The sequence below is a fragment of the Amblyomma mixtum genome, chromosome 7 (assembly GCF_055824585.1).
Source record: "Amblyomma mixtum isolate Tamu chromosome 7, ASM5582458v1, whole genome shotgun sequence".
In the NCBI taxonomy this organism is placed as follows: Eukaryota; Metazoa; Arthropoda; class Arachnida; order Ixodida; family Ixodidae; genus Amblyomma; species Amblyomma mixtum.
This window is the reverse complement of record NC_143018.1, coordinates 114,816,764-114,835,262: the sequence shown is the minus strand read 5'-3', so window position 1 is coordinate 114,835,262 and position 18,499 is coordinate 114,816,764. Positions and strand designations below refer to the sequence as shown.

Genomic DNA, 18,499 nt, shown 5'->3' with positions numbered 1-18,499 from the left:
ATGAGGTCATCACCAAATGTCAATATTATTTATTGATTAATTTGTCTTAAGAATGGGGATAGAAGTCTCCTGTCTCCAGTCTCCAGAAAAATGTAAGAAGACGACCCCCATTTGCTTGTGTTTATCAATGCCAAAGTATTTCGTGTATTAGCTCCTGTAGTGGCGTGAGAGTTTATAGCACTTTCCAGAAAACGTTATGAAAAGTTCATAAAAAATGTTAGCCTACAAGATACGTGTTAAAATATTGGAATATTATATGTTTTTTTAAGGTTCTGGTGAGTGAAAAGTAGTGATTTCAGGCTAAGGGTATCGTTGTGTGTTGTGTTGGGTTTAATGGCACATGGGTAGCTAAGGCATCATGCGCCAAGTACAAGGCATAGGAAATGTTTTTTTTTTTAGAGATTTAACACAAATGTTGAAAGTGATCGGTGGTGTAAAGAGCCTAAAATGTCTAAGCACCTAGAAATAACAGAGAAAAAGAGTTTTAGGAATGGCCAGGTAGCCTCAGCGGCCATCCTTGTCTGGGCAAAGATTTCGAGGCTCCAAAGCAATCAAATAAAACCCTCGGCCTTTTTTTCAACGAATCCATCCGGCAGTAAAGATGGATGCACACTGTGGAAGCCTTACTATTTCAGTCCGGTTCCCTTGTACCACTACGCTTCCAATGTAAAGATCTGTTTTTGAACCATCTGTATAAAAAGCTTTGAAAAGACTGTAGTTTTCCTGAAGTGCAAGAAATTCTTGCATTATATTTGTTGTGGAGTTTGATTTTTACGGAATTGTGTAAGTGTGAGATCGCAGATTGCAGGAATATTGTACCATGGTGGAAATGGATCTGGTCTTTGAACATTACCAGGCAATCTATTTAGTATGCCAATATTCTGGCATATCTCTTCAAATCGCAAGAGCAGTGGCCTGGTAGCCTGCGGTAGCCCGCGGTCGGATACGCGCCCTCAAGGCATCGATTGTTATGTAGGTAGTCACTGCATTCTCGTGGCCGATGAGTACTGTTGCGGCGTAGCCGCTCATTTTGGCAGTCCTAGGCGCGTCCGGAGAGCTTGAGCTGGAACGCTTGGTAGACACCGCATGTTCGTTCTTCTCAAGTTTACATGTGCAGGGGGCAGCTACTGAATCGACTACACTGATGCGCTCCACGACTTTCCTCCGAGAAAGGAGAAAACGCATGACAGATTGCAATCGAAGATTGCTCCAAAGAAGCAATGAATTCTTGCGTAGGGTATTGTTGAGCCACTTATACTTAACTATACTTGCGGGGTAAAGAGACATGCTCTTGCCTGTAAACGAAACAAGGAAACGCTTTTCAATAGAAATCTTCAAGCATTGCAGGTGGAGGTAATCCGTAAGAATGCCTGCCGCCTTTTGCAGCCTTGCTCTAACTTTAGGTCGCGTAACTGCTGATGCCGAGATACAAATATCGTCGAAATGGCGATTGGCCTTTCCTGGTAGACTCTACCGCAGACCATTAATATGATCCATATTCAAACCAGAATTGTATCAGAAATTATTTCTCTTTGGCTGTTGAAACTGCTTTTCTCTTTTTTCTGCAGAGCGCTTTTGAAGTGGATGAGACGCCTGCGCTCCACCCCGGTTCATACGTGCAATTCAGCGGTACAACCTACGATACAACCCGGTAGGCCGCCATTTGTACCGCAGAGTTGAAAGAGTGCACATTAATCCACCTTTAACAATCCACTTTATGCGCAGTGGACTGTCACTTAATGCTCTCGACCAATGTTAACCTTATAACGCCTTCGTCTGTCACTGTCAACAGTTCTGGGCAAAGGATTTTTGAACGGGAAATAGTTTATAAATGCAATTTTTTCATATATTTTAAGATTTCACTCTGAGAGTCAATACACCCGCAGATCTCCCGTCGGCAAGCTTGCATTTTTTTTCTATAACGTTTTTGCCGTCGTCAAAAAATCGATCCTGTTTGTTTTTTGTGGCAGGCCTAACTGCTTGATCCGAGCGGTGGAAAAATTTTGCAAAAAACAATTTTGCCTCACACCAGAAGAATGTGCATTTAAATTCAAAGTTTGCATCCCCGCAACGAACAATTTTCTATTATTGAAAAGTTTTCTACACGGATGCTCCACATGAGCGTTGTTCTGAGCCTTGGACCTATGCGGACTCGTATGAGATTTGTAATGCCCTGTTCTCCGAGAAGTGTATATTGGTCTTAACAACCACTTGCCCGTCTTCTGACGCTTTACGACATACTGGCTTCAGACTGGTCGGCATAGCTCTCACCTCTACGCAGTATGACGGCTGCAGTAATGTAGTAACGCTTATAGCCCTAAAATAAGAGGTTAGGAAATTAATTTGGGGACTGAATCTAGTCTCCATAGATGGTGCGTATTTTGTACACAGGGCAAAGGAATACCGAAGGAAAGGTCAAAGAATCCTATTCGCGGATGGCCTCAAATAAAAGCAAGTAAAAAAGCAAAGGCTAATGCGCGAAATATTATAATCGGAACAGGGCCAAAGAACCATACTTGTCCAATAATGGTGCCAAAAAGCGTAAATCACGGCTGGGCGGGTACGCTGGATTCCCCGAGTTCCGCACTCGCTCCTGTTTTACCACAGTTTTACGCGACGATAATAAATGAACAAATATAAAACGGAGAGAGCGAAAGCAGCAGCCGGTAAAATGTGGAGAAAACGCCGCGTATTTCAACACGAGCGCCCCCCTCGCGTCCCGCTTTAATAAGCACGTCGGGCTTCACAGATGTCAAGTTAGGTAATGGTCCAGCATTGTCCCGTAGTAACATTTTCTACAAAATTTGCCATTTTAGTTTAACCCATCGTTAAAGACGCCGAAAGGAGGTCGCGCTTCATATATTAACCAAGACTGGCGTTAACTTTGGGATGCGCATGTAAACTGACTACTAGTTCTTTATGGGGCTCTTTTTTACCACTGGGAGACCTCCTGCAATAATACTGGACCCTTTAATAAGCCGGCCTCATTCCCAATGGTACCCCCATTATTACGCCCCTTCTCTGTTCCCAGATAACCTACGAATCTAAACGGTTCAAAACACGTAGTGGCCAATTCGAAGCAAGGCAGAAGCGTTCCTCGTGTTACCCATCACACTCATACACTTTGTTTCACCATTTCCTGCAGAGACGCCTCATGAGACCAGGTCGGAAGGGCTGCTTACTCCATGGCCCGTGACATACGCCCTACCTAGTTACACTGATCCGTATCCTACAGCTACGCGATAATCACTAGTATTAGAGACCTCTCCCAAGCTCCCTCAAACAACTCGGCTTCGCTATACACATGCGGTGCAAGCTGTCGGCGCAAATCACATGGATCGCATTCCTGCACAACTTAGAGATGATGTACAAAAGGCTCTCGGCCACTCCCCCCCCCTCTCCCCCACCAAAGTCACACTGAGGTAGACTCTTGGAAATACTGAAAGCCAGGTAGCAGTCATGTGGTGTATCGCCTTGCTCGCGAACTTCATTAGCAGGCGCCGGAGATGCCCCGGGTCTTATATTCACCAATGTCGGACACTCCTTTTCGTTGGAAACCTAAAATGCATCTTCATTGTGACTACATTAGAGGCGTCATTCGAGTCATTCCTGTGATCTGACGAACTTCTATCTCGCCACAACTACTTATTCTGCGGCGCGTCCATTTCACTGCACTCCTCACCCCTGCTCGTTCTTTACCGTCTCAGGCCGGGGGCACTATGCAGGATGCCCCGAGTTTCGCGACACTCGGGGTCTACCCAAACCTTGTCGACGGCCGCTGATAAATGAAATAATTGTATCAATACATAAAATTTCTTCCTCTCCGCTCCAGCAGTCCATTTGATGATCCAGATTCAGTCAGTGTTCATCACCGCTTGGCTCTAACCTCAAAGGCCTCCTGGGTGGTCGACTAAGTACGGTTGATGCAATCTCATTGTCGGAGCCTTCCTCCAGCTATTTACCGCACCACCGACTGCTTTATCTGCACGTATACGTTCTGAAAGATTTTTGTTAGTTCCTTTTTAAAGCGCCCTTTGTGGTGTTTCGTAAGCATAGTATACTTAATGCACTTCAAATATTCTCTTAATCATAACATTTTTCTTCCTGCCGCCAGGGTAAGCTACGATCGCGTTATCAGGTATGATGACTTTCATTTTATTTAAAAATTGTACTGGGACGGAGCTTCTTCTCGTCACATTCCATCGCAGAGGACCAGCGTTGTTTATATAAAGTGATGCTTCTGCAGATTACCTTTGAGCATTGATGCGTAAACAAAGGGAGTGCAGCATCTATGGCCGCGGTGGTAGAGCGGAAAAAAGTTGGCTCCGGATGTGCACAACTTTGTGGTACATTCTTTCTGCTCCGCGCCAGCTACGTTCAAGTTCGGTATTTTATCAACAAGAGCCCCTTTGTGCCTTCCATGTGTGTGAAATTAATACATCAATCGAAAATCATTAGTTCATTTGCCACATAGCGCTAAAATACACGGACACAAGGAAGACACACAGGACGGGCGCTGTGTGTCTCCCTTGTGTCCGTGTCTTTTTAGCGCTATGTGGCAAGTGAAGCATCATCAACTCGCCCAAGCTTCTACTTTTTCATTAGTTCAGCTTCATGAAGTAGGCATTCAAATAATAATTCGCTATTCAAATTAGAAATGTCCCATTACATCTTCTATTCTGTGGGAATACCATTTTTCGCCTCGTTGCACTTCTGGAGGATGATCTTCAATCTCTTACACTTGAATAGTTTTTAGACTACATCTAGAGAAATAGGGTTACTGAAGATTAATTACACCTTGACACTTTCCCATTTAGTAATGTGGAACTGGCGGCAGTTATACCGAAGCTCTAGGTCACTTTTCAACATTTTTTTAAATCTTTATTCTGAAAGCTGATTTGCTTCCACATTTTCAAAAGACAACACACGTACCGACGGGCAGCCCTCCCTTGGGCCCCGAATGTATTTCACAAAATAACTCTGCTGAAAACTCAGCCCACTCCATAATCACAAAATAATGGTCTTGCACAGCAAAGCTAGCGACTCTGCCCAAAATGAACCAGAGTGTAATTATTGCCTACACTCGCCTTCAGGGTTAAAAATTTTTTCTTGGTAAAGATGACCTACTGCTATGTTTATTCCGTGTATATGCATATCTAAAACTTTTAAATGAGTGAACGAATCTGGTCTCTCCTTTTGCCACTGTCTTCCTGCCTCACGCAAGACAAGCTAGTGGATTCCTTGGTCACGTCTTGTTTAGACTTTGAAGGAGCCTTTATTTCAAGGTATGTGCCGTCGACACATTCAAAGATGTGCGCGTTACTGCCACGAAGAAAGAGATTCCTTAATGAAAGCAAGCTCAGCCGCTATCGTCTTAAAAGCGCGCCACCACTTCACCACAGCGATTCGGACGTGTCCGTTACCCAGCGACTGAGACTGGTATGGCGACGTCCAATGTTCCTTCTGCGCTGGGCGGAAGTGGTGGTATGCTTTTCCTGGGACTGCGGCCAAGCTTGCTCATATTAAGAAACGATTTCTCGTTCACGGCAGCGTTACAAACGTCGCTGGTGGATGTGTTGACGGCACGTACAGTCTTTGTCAAAAGTATACAGCCCAAGGGGTTTCCTTCCGAGTCCTGCAGCATGGCTAGTTTTGCATTTCCAGCCACGCTAATCTCACAAAGCCGGGGGCAACTCGCGTTCGCGATCCTCCAAAATTCAGGTCTGCCAAATGTGCTTGAGAGCCCTTGCAAACCCCATGGGCTTTATATTTTTGACAAAGGCGATACATTGCAAAATCCGCCACTCAAACGTGGCAGGAGGAGACCGTTATAATATGACAGCATTGCAAGCACCGCCGCAATGGCTCGGTGCTTATTGTGCTCCGCTGATAACCCGAAAGACGTGGGTTCAATCCCGGCCGCGGCAGACGAATTTTGATGGAGGCGAAATCCTAGAGCCTCGTTTACAGTGATGACAGTGCACGTTAAAGAATTTAAGGTGGTCGACATTTCCGGAGCCCTTCGCTGTGGCTTCCCTCATAGACTGAACCGCTTTAGGACGTTAAACCCCCCATAAACCATAAGCCAAAAAAAAGTAGCGTTGCAAGCGGCGAGCAGTACCATGGCCATAGCACGTGTGAAGCGAACAAAGGGAGGGTCATAAACACATGTGAAATGCGTTCTATACCGTGGCTCTCTACTAACCGCCGTCGACAGGAAGAATGCCAACAAACCAAACAGTATTGATGCAACTTCTGCTGCTATGAAGTCTACTTATTTTTCTTACTTTGTAAATGGAGCTCTCTATCGGTTATCGAGCACTGCTGTTTTACGACAAGGGACGGCCTTGCTATCCGACGAAGGGAAGCGGACATTGTCAATGCGATTTCCTCAAAAAGCGCACCTTTCAGTACATGGAAGCCTCTCAAATCTGAATTCTATTCTATATTGGGTAGTGTTGGGCTGAAAGAACGTATTAGGCTGAGAAAATTTTGCGAGAATTCTGAACCATTGCACGACAATTTAAAGGGAAGGAGCAGTTGCGATAATTATTTGCATAAAGAGGAAACTTTTTTTCTTCAAAAGATCTGACAAAATTCAGGGGTAGGGCATGGGTGATTATGGAAATTACGTGCCTAAGGACATTTAGGAAAGAATCGAAGTTTGAAAAATGGGACAAAAAATCCGCAGCTGGAATAAATACTTCTTTGGGCATGACTAACCTCACTCATAAGGAAAACCTACTCTTCAGCGCGATTTACATGTTCGAGGGCATTGAAAACAACTTTCATCTTAAATCAGCACCTGTAACATAGGTAGCCACTAATTATGCTTTCCAAACAGAGCCCAACTTAGAATAGAATAGAATACAATGGAAGAGAATTCGATGTACAGATGGCAAAACACATGCCTAGAACAACCAAACTGTGTCTTCCGCCACTTCCAAAGCCACTGCGACCAAGAAAGCAATAATTAACGACTAAATTCTATGAGTTTAACTGCACACGTTTAAACCCACACCATTTTTAACCAAATATTATCGCTAGCTATCGCGTGTTGAGCCCGGAACATGCTCAGAACGTGTTCTAGCCCTTTCGGCCCTGGCGGTGTCAATTGACACCACAACACAAATATTACGCTCACGTCTCAGTAACAGAAGAAAATACTATTAATTTTTAATGCCGTAGTTCCTTAGGGATCCCTGCTGCTATCGACATCACTGTTCACGGACTACCATTGAGCTGTGTGGTCTAAGGAAGAATAAGTAGCAGTATGGGAGGCATGGAGTGAAGAAGCCGAGGTGTAGCAAATTTGTTCATTTTTATCTCACTAACTATTCGTTCTTCTGCGTTCAGATTTTTATATTTTGTGTGAAACGCCTATCCACGCTCACATCCCCGTCGTAAATATTACTGAATGCGTAGAAGCTGCGTTTGAACACATTTTTGACATGTGCGATTTTGACACCATCAGGGCTCAACGGTTGCCAGCGGTGGCCATTGAGTGATGATAGGACATCTTTGTAGAATAGAATCTGCTAGTATTTTAGCAGATGCACCTGTACTAACGGCCTTTTTGACTGCTGACATGAATGTTCATTACAGAAAATGGACAAAATCTTAAAATTTGCTTTTTGATGAATTGGAAAATGGAAATTTTCGCTATCATACATGGTGAGTATTCGGATTGAGCCTGGAAATGATCATGCGGATGTCGGCGAACAGCAACCGGACCAAAGGAATAGCGAGAACAAATGCACGCCTCCTGTGAGCTGTGAGCATCGACACTGAGCTGCAAGAAGCGAGCGGAGTATTTACACTGAAACTCGCGCTCCGCCGCTCGTGCAGCACGTGTGGCTCGCCCTCGAAGCTCGGATCAATGCAGTGTGTTTGGCTGTGTTTTCGTGAGAAAGCTTATTTGGTGTGCTGATGATCAGCTTCTGCTTTCTGCCCGCGGCCGAGATATGTCCCCAACTCATAAGCTTATGGATGAGAGGGAATTTCCTGTCACCTGTAAGGAACAGCATTCGGTCAAGAAACAGACACGACGAGATTGTGTTCCATTTTATGAATTCTTCTATAGCAAACAGCTGGTTTGAAAACAAACGCAAGCGAGATGCAGTGTGCCGCGCTCAAGCTTAGAACTTAGATTTGCCGACCTTCGATCTTGGCGCCACGGAAGTGCTTCGTGAAGCTCGATAGAGGAGGGCGTTACAGATTCGAGGAAAGCCTTTATCTTGACCACAGTCGCCTTTCAGGAAGGCTGCGGAAGTTTTGAACATATGAGCTGTTGACGTGACGTACACAAGCTGGAACACAAACCTGGCAGGAACAAGAACGCGGAGGTATGATACAAAACGCAAGTTAAACAGGAGAGAGCGAAGTTTTTTGTAGAAACTGCGAGATTACCTATCCCTTACAAAGTAAAAAAAGCTTCTTTATAGGTCTCCACACTGCAAAATAAGAAATTTTTTCGTTAATTTCTTTCTTCTCGGTTGCGGTTACCAAACGGTCCCACTAGCATTTTACACCCATTGAGCCCTGATGTCCGATTTTGACACCATACCTGTAAATCGATTAATACTCGCACTACAAGCTTTGCATTTTAATTGCGTGGTTATGGGTCCTTAGGCATTGTAAAAACGCGGAGCAAAAAAATCTACGGCCAAAATAAAAAATCCAGGGCTGAAAGAGCTAGACATGCGTTTTGCCCTCTGTACGTGCACTGCAGGAAGGACGTTAAAACCCACAATGCATGACAAGGGCTTACCTCAAGTGGTAGGCATGATACGTTAAGCAAGACACAAAGAGAAAAATATACATGCTGAGTGACAAACACTTCAAAGCTAACTCGCAAAATAACACAAAATTGAATTCATGTTCCCAGAACGATTGTGCTAAAGGAAGAGAACAATACCTGGTATAAGAATAACTTGCATGCAGCGAAAGAAAACAAACACCGCATATCTGAAGTAAGAACAGCATGACTAGGTAAATGTAACAAATAAAAACGAAGAATTCCGTAACCGAGGTTACAAGAGACTAGTTTAACTTTATTAAATTACAACATGCTATAGTTACACAAGGCAGCCATTATTTTGACATACAAAAAGAATAACGGCGCAACGGCGCCACGCCAAAGAAGACACAGAGAAGGAAGGGCGGAAAGGACGAACACAACGCTGTGCTCGTCCATAAGCAAAATATAATCTGCGTTAGTGACACAGTACGCGTTGACTTCCGAAATTATTGGCGTGAAAGAGAACGAAGTACTCAACGACAAGCGCAGTAAAGTTCGCACTCGCACAGCTCGTACCATTGCGCGAAACGTGCCTCAACAAGTTGCTACAATCCTTAGCATGCCTGATTGAAGGAAGAACCAGGCGTAGCTTCTGTTGGTTTTCAGATTCCACGCGGAATATATTTATTGGCTGTTCGTCTCATCGGCTAAGGTATATGAGATTTCACATCCGATAGAAGCGTGGTTCTTTCCCTGCGCGAAAGAACGGGCACCTGCTTTCATTCACTGTCATCATCAGCAGACTGCACGAAAAATACGTGGGGTGATTACCAGGCGAGGAAGACCTAAATTGTACTTTTTGAGGGCAAAGTGAGGGTCGTGGTCATTACGCAAGCGCGTTCATTGCGCGAGAAAATTTGGTAACTCCTCTATGTCGACTCTCACTTCAACAAGAAGCGAGGAAATCAAATGTCTCAAGCAAGACAACAGTTGCAGAAAAATCATTTCTCTTGCGGTGGAGACCGAAAGACTTCCGCTATCGGTTTCATTTATTAAATATTTGACTAACTTAGAGAGAGGAAGATACCTTAATGAATAAAGGAGAGGTGAGTAAAAAACAGTGAATAACAGAGAGGTACGAGAGGTGACTGAATGCTTATTTGAAATAACGTGACCATGTCGAAACAAATTCAGTGATATTTTATCGGCGCCACTCATCAGCTGTTACAGCTTTTCGGTAGATTGAGGCAGATAATTCGAGCAAGTCATGTAAGTGCAATTACAGACAACGTGTTATTTTTTCACATTTTCCTTCTTCAAGAAACAGTGCGCTAACAGTTCTTGACTGTCATGAAGGAAGCTTTGTGGTCGGACAAATAGATATATGCTCGACTTGCTGCACGAATGCCTGGTTCTCAAAGACGAGTTCTCTGCAAGTATTTAGTGATGTTGACACACCCGTGGCAGGCGTTACGAGCGCGAGAAACGGTATGTTCTGCCGCATAAGTGGTAAGAAATTCCTATTTGTCTTCATATCTACATTTAAGTCCCCCTCTATTAAAATTAGTGTGGATCGATGGGCGGTTAATGCGAGTCACAGGAAGTGCACGATTTTTGCGGTGAGCGCCGTAGGGGTGAAGTAGATAGCCACTACCGGCAAGCCGTTGGCCAATTTTGCGGCGCACAGTACACTAACTTCATGTGACGTGCCAAACATTTTGATCGTTATTGCAGAGAGACCCGTGCGCAACTAGATAGCTACTCCCGCCAGTCTGTTGTGGCCCCTGCGGTACTGGTGGTCTGTGATTTCGAAATAGCTCTTGGGATCCCTCCAGGTTTCCGCATGCAGCCCACATCTCTCTCTCATCACCCCACATAATTAGAAGCGCTATTCAGTCGTCCACTGACCCAGTCAGCCAATTATGCACACTTCCTTTCCTTACACCGATCTTAGTGTAAAACGTTGTCATGCCAACGCTGTTGACCACAATGAACGCCGAAGGCCTATGGCTTCAGGGCCGCATTTCTGGCAGAACGTTGTCAACGCATGCAGCGCACATCGGTAACTACTGCCAAGTAACTTAAAGCACGATTGAGGTGTCCACTGTTTCAAGCGGGCAGTTATGGGCCTTCCCTCTGCTTTCCAAGCTCCCGCTCTATTGGTTTCGCAGCTTAAATCGCGACTAATGCCCGTTTCACATGATGCGATTCTTGCCACGGCGCACTGCGATTTCAGCCGCACTGCGACAGAAGGGCACGCCGCTCCCGTCGCAGAGCGGCTGCGGCAGGCTTCCAACCAGTTTGTCGCACGCCGCACAGTCGCAGCGATCGTTGCGAACGAAGCGGCCGTCAGCCAATAGAATTCAGAGGTGTGACATCACAGGAAACGACGTAGCGGAAGCCGTCGAAACTGCACCAGAGGTATTTTCACTTTAGCGCTGCCGGGTCTGTTGATTTCTCAAAATGCCACGTGCACGTGCAAAAGCAAAAACTTAAGAATACCTTCTTTGCATAAAGTACTTGATATTTTAGTAAAAATACATTAATTCAATCAAAAAAGTAAAACTTAAGCATGTTCTACGTTTATTATTGGTAAATTATGCCGGTGCCGCTCGTGCCGCACCAACAGAAATCGCAGGCGCCGCAAGCATGTGAAAGGGCTATGCGACTGGCGCCGCTGCGACACTGCGACTGGACCGAAGTTTTTCGTGCGCGCCGCATCATGTGAAACGGCCATAAGGCGTCCGCTGGTGGTTACAAGGAACAACGGCCACGCCGCGGAACGCAGAAACGGGCGCCAAAGAGCTGGGCTCTAAAATACGTTTTTTTTTTTCAAACCCGGGTGGCAACGTAGGAGATAAGGGTTGGCGCTCGAAAATAAAAGTAAAATACTAGTCTCAGGCCAAGTTAGTTCCTCAATACTTGTAACACTGCGGCGCAAGACGCTCACAAAAACCAGACATAAGCGGCGTTAGTGTGTTTGACGGTGAATTGGGTCTTCTGTGTCCTGGGCTGCATAGATCGAATTCAGATGCACTCTCCCTGTGTAACTGGCTTTGCAGAACATATATCCAGATACGCTACCACTTTGACCAGCTTGATCCCACCGAGACTCACTACATCCGCACGAAGATTGGACGTGTCACCGAGCCGATCAACGTGGTTCTGAAGTTTTACGAAGAGCACATCTCCATTTGGACCGACGAGGGCTTCCAGGCCATCGTCCCCACGGTGTTTCGAACACCGCGTTGTTTAGCTATATACGAGCTCATCATCGAAGACCTGACTATGGTATGCACAACCCGATGCTCATCCTCCACCTCTCTTGCAGTTAAACATGAGAGTCGAAGCGCAGCTGCTGCGCTGACCCACAGAAAACGCAATAACTCTCTTTACATCGAATTGGAGTGCTCGGTTCTTGGACGCGGTAATCGCGCTTGGATGTGGGGAAGACGGGGGCACTACAAACTGCCGATATTACTCTTTGTGGCACAGAGTCCGAAGTAGAAATATCTTGGACTCCTCTAGCATTGTGTTTTACCTTCAGGGCGCCTACCGAAAGCAACAGTTCAGTTCACTGGTTTCTGTCTGCAGAGACAAAGCGGTGCTTTGTTGCCACAGTGACGTTGCAGAGAGAAGGCTTATTCGTTTTCTCATTAGGGCACGACGTCCCGGCCTAAGCGGTAACGTACTCTATGAAGCTTTGTTGAAATACTCGGTTCGTAAAGCAAGAACATATATGGGCTCGACGGTGACTATGTCTCTTGTTCTATTCTTTCAGTTCCGTCCTCTGAAATCAGCCGACGTTTATGTCAATATATTAATAAAATCGAAGATGTGGGACGCTATCACGCTACTACTTCGTCTGCTTAGATATATAGGGCGTTTTACTTAAGAGTTTACACATTTATTAAACAGAGGTATTTTGAGTTATAAGAGCGCTTTTTTCGGCATAGCATTATCAGCGGTGTAGTACATCACAGTACAGCTAAGACACGCTAACTAGCAGGCTGGTCAACTAATACTGAATAGTCAACTTCCGAATTATTGAGATGCGTCTAGAACACCGTAAGTAATATCCATATATATATATATATATATATATATATATATATATATATATATATATATATATATATATATATATATATATATATATATATATTTAGAATTTTGAAAATGGAATTATCCTCCGCGCTGCAGGGCTACAAATTTGAGCTGTTTTGACGATTTACGTACACTGAAAAAATTCCTTTGCCGGCAAGATTGACGAAAGCGCATGTAATCTGGGCGCGTCTTTTCTGTTTACAGTGGGTTTTCATTGTCGTCCACTCAGTGACCAAAAAGTCGCACAGAACTGCACCACTCAAAATCATAAATCTTGTTCTGTTACAAGATCTGCCAAGCATCTGTATGTAACACAGCACCGCCTAATCGGATTCAGGTCACAATATTGAGCATTAAGAATGAGATTTCTGGCATCTGGAAACTGGGCATCAGTTGGTATCACAGTGAATGTTGCTTTCGCCCACACTGATTTAAGATAATGGCGAAATTTGAAGATAAGTTGCCCAGAAAGATCGCATCAGTATCGAGCATTGAAGAAAGGCACGCGAGCGATAGAATGGTATCTCCTTAGCACTGTGATCGCCTGTCGCATACGTAAGTGGTAAGGTGCCGTAAATAAACAAAAAAAAAATTAAGGTTTTCTTCCGATATTATCGAACTACTATTTCCTGCCCCATTAATTTCTGTTGAGTTTTATTTGAGACACACAACTATTTAGTCCGATTTTCTTAGTGACACAAAACAAACGAAACAATTGTGCGCCATTATCCGACAGTCGCTGACGAGTTATCCCTCTCATTGCGCACGCGAAGCGGCGGAGTGCACTAACTTCCGGCTATTCTCGCACCGTTCTCCACAATGATTTTTATGAAAGCATCTCATAATATTACCTAGAACGACTGCCCATCCTGAAGAGAACGAAACATTATTTCTGTGTTAGTAACATGTTAGGAAAGAAATTAATGAGTGAAATCGATTTCGAGGGGGGGTATAAAAAGTGGGTATAAAGTGGGTATAAGTTGGTAAAAGGGGGTATGAAAAGCATCTAATAATGCGACTCTCAAGACAGGTTCACCGCTAACAATTGGGTTTACTTCCGCTCTTACTAACTCTCATAATAAGCCTCTTTCGCTCATGCACATTGCAGAAGATCGCGTGCCGGCAATCGTGCATGGTGATGCTTATGGCTAATTTATGTCGATGATCCCAGCAATGCTTGTGTTGTAACAACGATGTTGTGAGTTGCGTTGGAACAACAATGCGGCCATTAGTAGCTGCCGCAGACGATTGTGCCTGCAGAAACTGCCCATTAATGGCAGAGCATTAGAAGCTCCATCGGGAACAAACATCCGCGTCTGCGTGTATAACAATAAGCAGAGGAATCGAAAGCAGCACATCCGTGAGTGCGATTGGAACCCGCGGCGCTGCGAACACATCAGTGTCGCATGCTGCTGCATTAGGCTACTACGCCATTGAGACAGCCTAAAATTTATCTCGTGAACTCTTTCCTTAGCACGCATAATCAAATCTTTAAGCTTGAATCATGGCTCAAACTGCCATATTCGAAGCAATTCGGACTGCTCATGCACGCCATTAAGCATGCTGCAGAAAGACAGTACTTCAGTTTTGGAATCGGTTTCATCACAGATATTCAGGGGGTATGTTAACAAACGAACCTCTTGCGCCTTGTTATGCATGTCGGAGTCTGCATCAATTTATATAATTGGTGAAGTCACTGGAAATCCTGAACCGTCGGGAGCCCTGGTATTGAACTTGGTGTGAGCCCAAGTTAAAACGCGTGGCGTGTCTAGCTGAAATAAACAAAACACGCATGGAAGTGCGCCATCCAACTACCATGCAGAAAATTACAGAAAACAGCAGGCGATTTAAACAAAGAACTTCAGGTGTCATTGGTGTGGGGCAACACAATTAAAACATCTTATGGTGTCGGATTGTCAACGGTTAATCTTAATTAAGCAAGCTTGAACTGCAGTTGCGAGCCAGAGTATTGTGTGGCAAAGGAACGTTTGGCGTGACACATTACACCTGCCTACCTCATGTTTTTTCAACTAATGTGAGCAGATTTTTTTCTTTTCTATTTCAGTGCGTACAAAGCAGCTAATGTCAACAGCTTCGAATACACAACTATTGCTACTGTTACACGCATATCACATCAACAAGGATAAGTGCGTATGAAAAGAACAAAAGTGTGAAAAATAAACCTATGAAATAAACCTTGTCTTCGAACTGCTCCAAGTATATACGAGGAGTTCCTTGCGAACTTGACCATAGGTGACTAATATACGCGCGCAGATTAAGAGGAAGCAACTCCTTCCATTTTGACCATAATTCAATGGATCAAGAAAGAATATCTTTTTTTAGCGTATAGTTCATTTGTTTGCAATTTGCCAGAATCGCAGTCATTGCAAAATCTTCGCCTTCAAACTCTGCAGCAAAGCAGAGGTTCTTTTCGATTGGTTCGATTGGTTCTTTTGCAATTTAAGCCAACCCTACCGCATAGTTTCCCGCGTATAGAAAAAAAAGAACTCTTGACACAATACGACTTCGTGTGGCCACGCGCTCACCTGTTCAAGGACTCCAACAGCTACCTGTTACTTAACCTAACTTCGTTTTCTCTTCCATAGTCCTGAGGTTCTCATTAGCTACAACTTAATAACGCTAGCAGCCGCAGCAGTTTCTTAAATTCTATTCTTCAAGTTTCATTTCAAATACCGTACATAGTCGGATATTGCTCGAAACGTGGTTAGAAGCAGGGCCCAACTACAGGAACCAGAAAAAGAAAGTTTTAGTCTGACATGGGGAAATATGAGCATGTAAATTCTGAGAGGCCTCCTAGAGACAGCGAGTGATTTGTCGGACGGCAATGGCGTCGAGCGGAACGGGCGATGGCGTTCTATGGACTCCTCGGCAGCGCTGCAACGCGCTGTGGCGTTCCACTATTAAAGGCGAAGCTTAAGCGTCCTCAATTTTTTTTCTGTTTAACTTCTACATAGACGGTCAGCGTTCGCAGTGCCACTGATGTGTGTCAGGCAGTAACACTGCAAGGACGCATCAAATGTTAAGTGTCGTTTTCGCAAAGAGGCACTTTCCTATTTTACTCAGTATCTGATGCACTGTTCGGCTTTATCAGGGTGATGCACTGACTCTCAATTTTAGGGCGAGAGTAGTTCTGCGGAGCCCGCCTTGATTCCAACTTCAGTGCAATAAGACGTCACAGCTGGCACGAATCCTGAGCCATAGGGTGGCAGCAGCTGGAACTATGTAGCAGATGGCCAAGATAAAAAATTCAGGGGGCACTTTGACTGTCGAAAGTGCGTAGCGGCGAAAGCGTTTTCCGCACCACTTTCGCTCTCCTGTGGCACTGGTGGCGTCACACATAATTGAGTACTAATTACTAAGTGAGGAGAAATCACTAATTAATGTTTAATTACTGATTAATGCCTGAATACTAATTAGCTGCTAATTAATGACGCATAAGCTTCGCCGTTAGGAGTGGAACGCGACAGCGTGTTGTAGCGCTGCCAGGGACTCCACGGAACGCCACCACCCGTTCGGCGCGATGCCTTGCCCTTTGAACGCAACGCTTTTTGAGGAAAGGATATGGCGCAGTAATTCTCTGTCATCTCGGTGGACACCTGAACCGCACCGTTGTTGTTGTTGTTGTGGCTGAGAGAAGGATCAAAAGGAAATTGCATGGGCCTGCCAACTGTCTCCAACCGAGCCACCACCACTGCCACGTGCAGATAGGGGATAGTAAAAAGATCAGAGGAAAGAGAAAAAACAAAGAAAAGACGCGGTTCGCAGCAACAACTGCGTCCGCCCGAGCGGACGCTGATGAAAAAAAAAATGCCCAGGCTTAGCTTGGCTAAGCCAAGAATGCGTTGCATATTGCGCGGTCTTTTTGTGCGAGGTATAACTTGGCAGCACTCGATTTTCTCAGCAGCTTTTCTTCCGTGACGTATGGATGGATGGATGGATGGATGGATGGATGGATAGGAGCGCCCCCTTTGAAACGGGGCGGTGGCAACCGCCACCATGCTCAGCCGTCCTTTTTTTTCTTCTTTTTCTGTTTTTTTTCCTGTTTACTGTGTTTGCAATTCTCACCAAGAATCGCCATCATCTTTACCTACGGTTTTTCCTCCGGCTGTCGTGACGTCAAGTCACGTGGTTTGGTGGCTGCCGGCCGCGCCCAAGGGCTGCACTGAGTGATTGGAATATGCTACGCATTAAAACAGATAAGCGGCCGAAGCCGCGCTCGCCGAAGCGAGAACAGATACCCGTAGAGGAAGGGAGGAAGTGGGATTGAAAGGAGACCTAAGAAGGCCCATAATAAAGAAAATGAAAATTGTATTTTAGGAAAGGAAATTACGCAGTAAATGTCACATATCTCGATGGACAGCCGTGACAGCGTGACGTCACGAGCAGAGGAGAACAGGGGCCCCAACTCGTCTCTTCAGCCTTAGTCGTTCCTTCGCTCGGCGCTGCGGCTACGACGTGACGGCCTCCTCGGCCCGCCGCGCGAGGGCGCTCGCTAGGAGAGTATAAACGGGGCGCCGCAGGCGCGCTCCGCTTAGTCATGTCTGAGCCTTGTACAACTCCTCAAGGCGTCGCTGGAGCGGCGTGCTGCGCGCAAACACCGGCGCCGTGCCGAGGAAACAGATGAAGAAAGGCAAGAGCGGTTGGCTAAGCAATGCGCCTATGCCGCAGAATGGCGAGCCCGGCGGCGTTTTACAAGTTCAGTGAGCGAGAGCAGTATGCCAAACCACCAGCAGAGCCAAGCGCAGCGAGGGAGCTATTGCTTTCGCAATCCCTCAGGCTTAACCAGAGCTAAGCCACAGCTAATTTTTTATCTGGCCTGACTATAAAGGTTAATTAGGCTAATTGGGTAATTGTGCAATTAACTAAACTCAATCCCACTTACTTGGAGCATCACTATACGATCTCTTTAATTGGTTGCATGGTGACTAGTCAAAGTAGAATTGGCCCCGCTTGAAATTCCTGCACTGTGACGTCACGACCGCTTCGACCAACTGAAAAGCGTGACATTTCTGTCGACAGCTCCTGCTTACAACGACGAGGCATTAAAGGCTTCCGCCTTAAAATATCAGCACAATGATGTCACACGGGCGGCAGAAATCACACCGTGTGTGTGACGCCGCGCCATGCTTTGCGAATACACCGGGAACTTTGGTTACCAGCGCGTTCTTAGTCGCGTCATCGAGCGTGCTGTTTGCCGCTCAGGTGGCACGTCATTAGTGCTAATCTCTTTTTCTCGTGACTGTACTTCAACGGCAGCTTTTCTGCCATATTTAAGCAAAAAAAAAGCATCGTGCAGTAAACCAGCTCTCGCTGAAAATTTTCGCGCTGAGCAGCGAAGCTTAGGCAACAGGATTTTTTTTTAATGTAGAATTCCATTCAGCAGCGAAGTGTTTACCTCCATTGTAGGGAATCTCTTAAAGGGGCAACAACTGGTCATCTCAACATATTGGGTTTTTGGGCTCTATCCCGTATTAAAAACGTTCCTCTACCTATTCCAAAGAAAATTAAGCGTGCTATACGCATAATTTGAAGCAAATTATTGGATATCAATTAGGGCCTCCAAGCTGCGCCCGCCAGCGGCCACCGCCATTTTGAAATGCATTGAGTGACGTCACAAGGGCAAAGTCGCGG

The 18,499-nt window shown here is 45.3% G+C and overlaps 1 protein-coding gene across 1 annotated transcript in view; it reads left to right on the top strand.

Moving 5' to 3' along the window:
• Window positions 1-15,030, top strand: part of LOC149337265 (uncharacterized) — a 95,246-nt gene extending 80,216 nt beyond the window's left edge. The window contains exons 5-7 of the mRNA XM_089554850.1: window positions 1,569-1,651; window positions 11,803-12,031; window positions 14,913-15,030. Of these exons, the coding sequence (XP_089410976.1) occupies window positions 1,569-1,651; window positions 11,803-12,031; window positions 14,913-14,930 (330 nt within the window). The 3' untranslated portion in view covers window positions 14,931-15,030. The remainder of the gene's footprint in view (window positions 1-1,568; window positions 1,652-11,802; window positions 12,032-14,912) is intronic.
• The last annotated feature ends 3,469 nt before the right edge of the window (window positions 15,031-18,499 follow it).